The sequence below is a fragment of the Primulina eburnea genome, chromosome 8 (genome assembly GCF_022965805.1).
Source record: "Primulina eburnea isolate SZY01 chromosome 8, ASM2296580v1, whole genome shotgun sequence".
NCBI classification, from domain to species: Eukaryota; Viridiplantae; Streptophyta; class Magnoliopsida; order Lamiales; family Gesneriaceae; genus Primulina; species Primulina eburnea.
The window spans coordinates 24660808-24671783 of NC_133108.1; the positions used below are offsets into that span (position 1 = coordinate 24660808).

Genomic DNA, 10976 nt, shown 5'->3' on the forward strand with positions numbered 1-10976 from the left:
TATTTGTATTTGTCTTTTTTTTTTTAATTGTCATCCCATATGTATAATCATAACATATAATGTGTGTATGGGCCAAAAATTTCCTCATGATTAATCCATTTATAGCTTGCGTGCGTTTAAAATAAATATATTATTTGATGTAAGTGCATTAAATTCAAAGTACATTATACGTTTAATGGCTATTAATACACGTTTACTATACAAAGACACGTGCCACTGTTTGATGGGATTCATCATACCATGTGAATTGTGATGTAATGGTAAATAATAATAAAATACATATTCGAACTTGAACGAAACGACATCATTTTGGCGGAAGGCGTCGGCAAAATGGGCAAGATTTGTACATGCCCCAATGGCCCCTGGGCTGATTCAAATTTAATTGGAAAGAGAAACCCGAAGCCGCTCATTTTCGAGGGTATTAACATTCTAACATGGAGATCGATTCTGCCCCGATTACTCGGTGTTCAATGGAGCACCAGAAAATCTACCAACTGTGGTTTTCTTTTGCTGATTCAGGTACCGGTTTCGATTTTGAATTCGATATTTCGAGCTCATTTCGGATGAAATGAGTGGCATTTTATGTTGTGATCAGATGGAGATGGGCGTCTCACGGGAGCTGATGCTACCAAGTTCTTTTCCATGTCCAATTTGTCTCGTCAAGATCTTAAGCTGGTTGTGTTCGATTTCCATCCTTTTTGTCGTTTTATTGCTATTATTATGTTCTGATTCTTGTTTTTCAATGATTATAATGTGTCAATACATTAATCTGCGTTTCCCTCATCTAGATTTCTCTCTACCTGTTTTTTTTTTCTTTTGAAATAAGTTGTGTTCTGAGGATAACTTAAGAAAATTTCGAAGATAGTCTGACGTTGTGATGAGGAACTTGACGCACCCAAATTAGAATGGCTTGTTTAACAAATATAAATATTTGTCCAATTGTTCTTCTTGAGAACTGGATTGAAGTGGTTTCATTTAGTTTTATGATTTTTATCATTAGGTGTGGGCTATTGCTGATTCAAAAAGGCAAGGCTTTCTTGGATTTAAAGAATTTGTGACGGCTATGCAGGTTCTGATTTTTTTTCCTGCATGTTACTCGGCAATTGTGGTGAATCAAGTGATGCTCACTCTCTTTATTTTTGAATTTGCAGTTAGTCTCGTTGGCACAAGCTGGGCATACTCTCTCCAGTGATGTTTTAAATGCTGCAGGTAAGCCGCCCCCAATAAATAAGATGCTTCTCTCTTTTTGAGTATGGTCATTTGGCTTTTTGAGTATGGTCATTTGGCAATGACTTTAATTTTTATAAATTTCTTGTTGTGTTTGACTTTAAAAGATTGTAACAAGCTAATAACCTGCAGTTGACTTTGAAAACTTGCATCCTCCGGCTATGGAGGGTCTGGACGTAGCCATTGCTGTAAGTTAGAAACAAATTTTCTATGTTGACTTGCTGTTTTAACTTTCAGTAGCATGTATATACTATTGGAGAACATGCTTTTTATTTTATGCAGACAATGAAGCATCCTCCTAAAAGTGAACCTGAACAGAATGGTAAGAAGATGGTTGATATATTTATTGTTGAAGATAGGTAGTTATACTTTTGAGACTTAACCTTGCAACATTCAGGTATTCCAGCAGTGCAGTCTTCACCATCAGCTAGTTGGTTTTCGTCTTCAAAATCCGCCAAGAAGGTAACTCCACGTTGTGTGGATTCCCAAAACATTCTGTATAGTTTACACAAATTTTTCATCATGTTGTGATCTTTCAATGCTATCCATCCTTTTGTTTGTCAATCCCGTAACCTTTTTCCTGATATTCCAATAATTAAGCATCTGGATGAGCTTTTTTCCACATTACAGCTTAATTATCTGTATCATCTACACTGCTATACAAGGCCATGTTTCGGTGTTGTGACTATTGTATGGGAATGAGGAATAAGGTGTTCATATCCCAAGCTTTATACTTGCTGTTTATGCTCTTCAATTTCTTTAAAAGTCTAAACTATTTTAAGTTAGTCTATGAATTAAAGATCATTAGTCCTTTAGTCCGTATAAAATCTTAATTAATTGTCATTTTGTCAATGAATGTGTACTTCCCCTCACTATTGTTAGTTCGTGTCTTTTCATCATTTTTTTTCTTTTTTGTTGGTATTGCAAGATATAGGTTTATCTCTTTTATTATTCATTTATTTCTTTTGGTTGTTGATTATGCTTGCTTTCCTCCTGGTGGTGTTAGGTATCTTTGAGTTCTGTCACTTCAATAATTGATGGCTTGAAGAAGCTCTATGTTCAGAAGCTGAAGCCCCTGGAAGTCACTTATCAGTTTAATGATTTCGTTTCTCCCTTGCTGGTAAATATCCTATTTTCTTACATTTCCAGTTGTGTGAAAGGAAATGGCTGCTATATTCAGCTAATTTCGTTTTGGATAATGCTAATTGTTCATCTTGTGACAAAAGGGTATTTGTGATTGATTGATCATGATTCTTCTGATATTGTGTTGTATGTTGGGAGACAAATAGTGACTTTGATGCTAAACCGATGGTGATGCTTCTGGGCCAGTACTCGACAGGGAAAACAACTTTTATAAAACATTTGCTCAGAACTAGCTATCCAGGTAATTGACGACTCCCTGGGCTGTAAGTCATCTGATTTTTTTTAATTACCTGAATTTCTTTTTCATTAATTTTATTTTTTACACAGGAGCTCACATTGGGCCAGAGCCAACAACTGATAGATTTGTTGTCGTCATGGTAAGTTTTTATTATGTCTTCTTTCCACACACGGTGTTTAATATGGTTCTGTCTGACATCAGTATGCACTTACTCTTTATGTACTATTCAATTGGCTCACAGGTTTGTATATGCCACAGCTTAACTTGATGCACCCAAAAGCCCATTTTCGTTGCTTTGCATGATTATTTTGGTGCATCAGTTATTGTTATCCTTCATTTGGAGCATTATTGCTTAGTAGAACCTGTCTTTTTTACATCAGGCATGATCTTATGTGTTTTATCAATTTCTGCTGGTAAACATATCTTCGTGTTCATTAGTGTTTATTTAGCAACACTTTTACGTATAGAACGGACCTGATGAGAGAAGTATTCCGGGGAACACAATTGCTGTTCAAGCTGATATGCCTTTCAGCGGCTTGACAACTTTTGGAACATCATTTTTATCGAAGTTTGAGTGTTCACAAATGCCTCATCCTGTGAGTTACAAACTTTATTACAAAAAACTTCCAACTATAGGAGAAAAGTGTGAGCGTGCTTTCGTTTAATGATTTGTTCGAATGTTAAAAGCTGCTGGAGCACATTACATTCGTGGATACTCCAGGAGTTTTATCTGGAGAGAAGCAACGGACTCAGAGAAGCTACGACTTTACTGGTGTAACATCTTGGTTTGCTGCAAAGTGTGATCTAATCCTGCTTTTATTCGATCCTCACAAACTCGATATAAGTGATGAATTCAAACGAGTCATTGGATCTTTACGAGGCCAAGAAGACAAAATACGTGTGGTTTTGAACAAGGCTGACCAAGTTGATACTCAGCAAGTATGAGTTTGCGAATTTTTTTTATAAATAATTTTCACTCCATGAGTTCATGTTAAACTTGACCTCTAATTGCAGCTTATGCGGGTATATGGAGCGTTGATGTGGTCCCTTGGGAAAGTTCTGAATACTCCTGAGGTTATACGTGTTTATATTGGGCAAGTTCTCTGCTTTTGTATTTATGTATTGATTTATAATACCTTAAATGTATTTGGCTCATGGAATAATATACCATAATCATTTTTTTAACTCATCACACGTGAAAGAAAAGATCTCAACATGTGGAGGATTTGAGAGAAATGGGCCTAACATTTGCTTAGTAGCGGAGGTAGTTCTTCGTAGGGGGCAAAATTAAAATTTTAGAAATTTGATGTGTGGTGTCATCATATTTTCGTAGTCCAAAAATAACATCTCTGTGACCCTCTTGCTCCACCATTCCGTTTGCAAATAATGTCTTTCTGCTATTTGAATTTATTTAGTACCTGGAGTCGGTTGTTTCTCTGGTGGGTTTTATTTTCACAATCCCCTGATTTTTATTGTCTTCCCGTCTTTGCAGTTCTTTCAATGACAAGCCTATAAACGAGGCTGCTGCTGGTCCAATTGGCAAAGTTCTTTTCGAAAAAGAACAGGATGACCTTCTTACCGACTTGAAAGACATACCAAAGAAGGCTTGTGATCGACGTGTGAGTCTGATACCATCTTCTGTGGTAGTTGTTTTTCGATCTGTGGCATTTTGTGCATTCTGTATGGATACATGGTACGAGATATGTAGATGTTTTCTTTATTTTGTGCAGATAAACGAATTCGTAAAACGTGCTAGGGCTGCTAAGATACACGCTTACATCATCAGTCATCTAAGAAAAGAAATGCCTGCAATGATGGGCAAAGCCAAGACACAACAGAGACTCATTGATAATCTGTCTGATGAATTTGCTAAGGTTCATATTCTTTCCTATCTCTCCATGATACATTCCACGAGCATGAATCTTGGCTTATCGTCTTCCTGTCGAAATTTCAGGTCCAAAGGGAACATCATCTCCCACCCGGGGATTTCCCTAATGTCGAACACTTTAGAGATGTTTTGAGCGGCTATAATCTAGACAAGTTCGAGAAGTTGAAACCTAAAATGATTCAATCTGTGGACGAGATGCTTGGATATGATATCCCCGATCTTTTGAAGAACTTCCAAAACCCTTACGATTAGAGAGCAACTATTTTACAGTGCTTTTGAATGGTGGAGTATTATATGTATACTTATCAGTGTGTACATTCATCTATATTTTATGTTGAATCAAAATCTGTTGTTTGAGACGACTTGGAAATTGAAGAAGTCCAGAAATTAATATATTGTACTTTTTTTACCAGCTCATTTAAATTATGAATGCAAACGTGAGAAGTTAACAAATGGCAAAACATATCTACGTCTTTAAAATCTGCGTTGCGGTATTATTTACGAATTGCTTACATTCTTTATCTAATTTATTGGTGTTATTTAGGAGATTGTTTTTTAGCCTGTATTTTATTTTTTTCCTAAAAATAACAAAGAAATAACAAAAGATGCTATTTAAAATCACCTGATTTTAGAGACCACAAGAACATAATCTGATAAGAATATTTTTAGACTTGCAAGTGAGGACCTGGAGTTTAATACGAGGTGAGTAGCGGGGAATATTTCACCTTACATGTGGGGGCAGTGCCCCATGTATAGATCCAGGGTCTAAATTTAGCCACAAGCACATGGGGTCCACTATTTTTTAAAAAAAATCACAAATGTGGCTAAATTTGGACCATCTAAATCCTGTGGGGGCAGTGCCCCCACAGGTAGGATCGAACGATCCGAGTAGCGGTAGATGAGATCCTACCTATGTGGGCAATATCATCACTTCATTTCAACGGGTAAAAACTTGCTACATATACAATTTCAAAAAAAAAGTGGGTCATATATATGCATGGGCAAATCTTGACAATCCATCCTATCATGAGAGCAATGTCCACATGAGTAGGATGAAATAAACCGTGAGTAGCCAAGTTATGCGAGTCGGGGAGAAATCCAAAACTATGAAATAATGATGAAAAGTTGGAAATTCCGATTGGGAGCTCAGCCTGTAGCAAGCACTGTTGGATCTGGGTTTTCTACACGCCCAAACGCAGCGGAAATTTTAAAAATTTTATTTATTTTGACAATCAAAATATGATTTGCTTTGGGCGCTCGTATGATTTTAACAAAAACATTCATAGGGTGTCGAAATTTTATGCCTTTGGTGATTAAATCACTTGGCTCCAACTAATCCTTTATGACGGATCTAGCTCTTGATGAATCCCTACAAACTTTCTTCAAGAGACTCCTTTCTTTTCTTCTAATCAGGTCCACGACTAGAAGATTTGTTCCTCTTCCAAATAGCACTAGAATATTTGGAAGAACTTTTAACGTTGGAGATTAAAATTTGAGAGACGGCTCAACCCAAAAATTGGAAGAGCCGAAAGTGTATTATGGAAAAACATCTTGCAAAAGCCTTTTGGATGCCATTCACGTAAATAAGGATGAAATCCTTATTAATATTTCTAATTGTAATTTCCTTAATTAATAATATTAATTAAGTGAACAAATTTCAATAAAAATATTACTCACGAGAATTGCAAGTTATGGAGGCTAGGTAGGGAAGGCAATTTTCCCCGCGGGTTCGGGTCTCCGCGGGGAAAATCCAAAACGGGGCGGTTTCGGGGGAGAGTTTTCGATTTCGGTTTCGGTTTCGGTTTCGGGGATTTTTAAAATCCTCGCAATGATTCGGGGGCGGGTATGGGGAAGATATCTCCATCCCCGAACCCGCCCCGATAATATTAATAATAATTAAAAGAAAGTTGGTTATTGTCTATTGGTTGGTATTTTAATAATAATAATAATAATACTAATAATAATATACAAAATAAAAAAGTATCTAACCTAACCCCTCAATTCTCATTCTCCTATTTGTGATATTAAGTATCTAACCAAGTATCCCACTATAAATATTTTCTTCTCAACTATTTGTGATATTAAGTTGGCAATTGATGATTGGCTTCTTTTGGATGATAATGTGGTGAATACAATGGCAACAAATATGAAATTAAAGTTTGAAAAGTATTGGGAGATGATGAATTTTTTATTGGCAATTGGGATCATTTTAGATCCGAGGTACAAGATGAAGACAATTCAATTTTATTATCCTCTTGTTTATGGTGATATGTCTTCATTTGAGATTGAAAAAATAAAAAAAATATTGTATGAAATTGTTGAAGAGTACAAGAAGAGATCCAAACAATCTCAGGAAGTGAAAGATTCACGATCTTCATATTTAAGGCCTCCACTTCCTAAGCGTGGTAGTTATGCTGATAAATTTGAGATGTTCATGGATTCCAATAGTAATACTGAACTTGAGAAGTCGGAGTTGGATTATTATTTAGAAGAGTCTTTGTTGCCAAGAAATACAAGTGAGTTTGATATCTTATGTTGGTGGAAGACGAATGGGATCAAATATCCTATTTTGCATGATATTACAAAGGATGTGTTGGCCATTCCTGTGACGACTGTTGCTTCTGAATCAACAATTCAGTACGAGTGGGAGAGTTTTAAGTGTTCACCGTAATCGACTTCATCCTAAAACTGTGGAGGCTTTAATGTATGCTCGAGATTGGTTATGGAGTGAAATTCAAGGTATTAAATAGTTTCATGTAAAAATTGTTTATGATGTTTTATTTATATTTATAATTTATAATATTTTTTATTTGTTTTGTTAGATTATATATCTTCGAAGGATCAAAAGTTTGACAACGATTCTGATATAGAGGTAAGGAACAATTTATTTTTTTTAATTGTATTAAAGTGTTTGAAATTTATATATTTTTTCTCTCTGTCTTATTATTTTTTAGGAACCGGAGTCATGCACTAACAGTAATACTGATTACACCATGGACTATGGAGTGATGTGATATGATGTGATGGTGGACCTAATCAATTAGTTGTGCTGGTGAAGTTGGATACAATTGATTGTGTTTTGTTCTTGTAATTGGTCGAGAGGAGTTGAAGGTGTTTGTGATCATATAGGTTATTTGGTCAAACATTTGAAAAACTAGTCGTATTATTCAAGTTTTGTTTGGATGTGGATTATGGAAGTAGCCACAACAAATTATGATTAAATTTTTAAGGAAAAGAAACATGCTTATATATGTCGTGTTAAGAGGGAGAGAGATATTATAATAATTTCATAATTTTGGAAAAAATGAGAGTACATGTAATGCCCGAGATTTTATATCGTGTTAAATTACGATTATAGATTTTAATCGAGACGATTATGAAAGGGCTAATCGGACACGAATGGAAATAAACATGAAAAGATGTTGGTGCGAGGAAATGAGCCTCGCGCATATGCGCGACTGGATGCGGCACATATGCGCGGAATAGGCAGAACCCCTCGCGCATATGCGCGGCTTGTATTGGCGCACATGCGCGAGGGTACCCGAGAGTTGTGAAGAATTCCTCGCGCATATGCGCGGAAGAGGTGCGCGCATATGCACGAGATGCCGTGCTGGGGACGTGCCGAGACAGAATGTCTCGCGCATATGCGCGGGTTGATGTCGCGCATATGCGCGAGACGTGTGCTACAAAGATTGAGCCACTCGTCCACCTACATGCAACGTGTGTGTATATATATATATATATATATATATATATACAAACGTAATTCTTCAGAAATCAGCATAATATAATCGAAATATGTTGTTGTGAAAGTGTTGAAAATCCTTACGCCTTTTGTGAGAAATCCGTCCGTTAGATTTTAAATCCGACTTCGGTACTGTGTTCATATCAACGCAGGCTACTACGAGACGTAAGTTTTATTACGTTTTGACATGTTTTGGAATTATGATGTTTTTAGAATTGAATACACGTCATATATGTTGTTCTTGACATGTTAGACAGCGTAGAATCGAAGTCAGTTTAATAAACGGACTGAATATGGAATTGTTATGATTTTCAGAATGAAATTGACTGAGATGTGATATCAGATCTGTAGGGTGGTTGATTGTAAACGATTGGAATTGATATAGACTGATATAGTATTAGCAGTATCGCAAGATTGTACTGTTGTACTGTCAGAATTTGATAAAACAGAGATGTTGTGATTTGATTAGAATATTGATACAGAATATTGGTATTGTCATTGCCAGATTGAACAGTGACAGACTTTGAATCAAGACTTTGATTGTATCAGAGCGACAGCACGAAAGGTATAAATAAATGTTGATTTGGGATTGCACAACTCGAGTTAGGTTTGACTTGAGTTTGCCTAAATCACATACTTTATTTTATTGCATTGATATTTGCAGATTATCAGATTGATATGTTAATGTGTTGACTTAGAACAGAGTCAGAGTCCGAGTCTAGGGCAGATCAGCCTAGCTAGGGCAGAACCGCCGAGTCTTTCTCAGAACCGATAAGACTCTAGACTTACGGTGTATCGAAGAGCCTTAGATGTAGATCGACGTCTATCTCAGACACTCGATACAGCATACCAAAGTCTAAATTAGATTGGGATCCCTAGATTTGAGATAAGATAAGAATAGATCACGAGTCATTGATTCATGTAATCAGATTAGATACATGTTTGATGTTTGTTTATGCTTTGGTATATGTTTTATATGATTGCATTTACTACATTGTTTATACTGGGATATTTATATCTCACCGGAGTTATCCGGCTGTTGTCTTGTTTGTATGGGTGCATGATAACAGGTGGGACAGGTACATGGTCACAGAGATGAAGACAGATCGAGATTAGAGTGGTGATACCGGAGTTGGACTAGAGATAGGGTTTAAACACTTGATAGTAGTTGGTGAACCTGAGTATGTATGATTGTATATTTTATCAGATTTATACTTTTATACTGATATGTATAGGAGTTTGATTCCATTACCTTCCGCATTTAAAAAAAAAAAAAATTTAGACCCTGATTATTATAATTGATTTAGTCCCAATAACAATTAAGAACATGATTAGCGTCCGGGTCCCCACAGTACATGTCAAGTTATCATGTACGACGTCAAAATAAATTCTTCAAAAAAAAATTCAAGCGGGGGACGGGGATGGGGCCGGGGATCCTTATCCCCGCGGGGTCGGGGATGGGGATTCCCCGATTTGTATAATCGGGGATGGGGGCGGGGATATAAAACGGGGGCGGGGATGGGGATGGCAAACTCGCCCCGGCCCCGGCCCATTGCCATCCCTAAGGCTAGGGTTTAGCTCATCAACCATTATTTATAATTAAGTGATGACCTAATTACCATAAAATAATACATGGGCTTTTTAATTAACATTGATGGGCTTGATTAATTAATTGGGCTAGTCCAACTAGTTTAATTAATTAATCAAGGTTCATTAAACTTTAATTCTTTAATATGTTCGACTTGTACTCTTACAAGCCCATTAAACATACTTCCCACTATATTTAATTTAATATTTAATAAACTCAAGCTTTGAGCTTTAATAAATTAAATATATTATAAATTCAACATTTGAATTTATTATTTAAATTATAAATTCAACTCCTTGAATTTTATCACCTCCGAAATTTAATATTTAATAAACCCAACTTTTGAGTTTAATAAATCAAATTATCAAATTTTATAAATTCAACTCCTTGAATTTATTCTCTCCAAATTTCATAAATTCAACTTCTTGAATTTACTATCTCATAAATTCAACTTCTTGAATTTATTTTTTCAAAATTTAATTATCATAAATTCAACTCTTTGAATTTACTATATCATAATATAAATTCAACTCCTTGAATTTATTCTCTCAACGGGAACAAACGATCCAGTGCTTGTGTGACCCTCAATGGTTCAGGGATACAGCTAGCCGTGAGTTCACAATTCTTTGTGATTCAGGACATAATCCTTTATTCGGGCTTACCCTAGTTAGCCCCATTCATTTCATCAACACCTTGATCAAGAATGTCAGAACTCATTTCTGATTGCACCCATCGGATCATGGTAAGAGCGTCTAGTAGCATCGCCCCATGATCCCCTAGGTATCACTGATAGTGCCTGCAAGAACCAGTAGATTATGATTAACGTACAGTACGGTCCTTTCATCTCATATATCCCGATCAAATCTGCAACCATTGGTTCATCGAGGGTTGCATATTAATTCGATAACTATGTGATAACTATAATAATGGCATCGCGTGTAATATTAGAGAACTCCTTCTCCAACGTACATCTCATACTCTGGCCTGAGATTCCATGCACTATTATTACATCAGATCACATAGGATATCCACACCCGTAGGTGAGCGGTGAATCCTCGACTACAATGCACTGGCTCCTATATGTATCGCAACTGTACCCAACCTCGCCATCTGATGAGTCTCTTGGAGCCGGTAAATGAGTCAAAAC

At 36.2% G+C, this 10976-nt stretch overlaps 1 protein-coding gene and 1 long non-coding RNA gene across 3 annotated transcripts; both read left to right on the plus strand.

Moving 5' to 3' along the window:
* The first annotated feature begins 296 nt into the window (after positions 1-296).
* On the plus strand, positions 297-4908 carry LOC140839342 (EH domain-containing protein 1-like). The gene is made up of 16 exons (XM_073205978.1): positions 297-519; positions 596-675; positions 1001-1069; positions 1152-1209; positions 1360-1415; positions 1510-1549; positions 1625-1689; positions 2234-2347; positions 2509-2611; positions 2698-2747; positions 3076-3204; positions 3296-3547; positions 3623-3702; positions 4101-4227; positions 4339-4482; positions 4563-4908. Exons 1-16 carry the CDS (start codon positions 435-437, stop codon positions 4746-4748), a joined length of 1638 nt encoding a protein of 545 aa, XP_073062079.1. The 5' UTR covers positions 297-434; the 3' UTR covers positions 4749-4908.
* Positions 4909-6537: 1629 nt separating this feature from the next.
* On the plus strand, positions 6538-7718 carry LOC140837846 (uncharacterized). Of its 2 annotated transcripts, none has more exons than XR_012119480.1 (3): positions 6538-7235; positions 7319-7368; positions 7451-7718. It is a non-coding gene; the product is annotated as an uncharacterized lncRNA (long non-coding RNA). The 2 variants fall into 2 exon arrangements; XR_012119481.1 differs by having other exon boundaries at positions 7336-7368.
* Positions 7719-10976: the final 3258 nt, after the last annotated feature.

Bases quoted from the DNA above. Each gene is read 5' to 3' on its own strand.
- LOC140839342 (XM_073205978.1), top strand. From the start codon at position 435: ATGGAGATCGATTCTGCCCCGATTACTCGGTGTTCAATGGAGCACCAG. The intron at 520-595 runs GTACCGGTTTCG...TGTTGTGATCAG, and splicing joins GTTTTCTTTTGCTGATTCAG to ATGGAGATGGGCGTCTCACG. The intron at 2,348-2,508 runs GTAAATATCCTA...GTATGTTGGGAG, and splicing joins ATTTCGTTTCTCCCTTGCTG to ACAAATAGTGACTTTGATGC.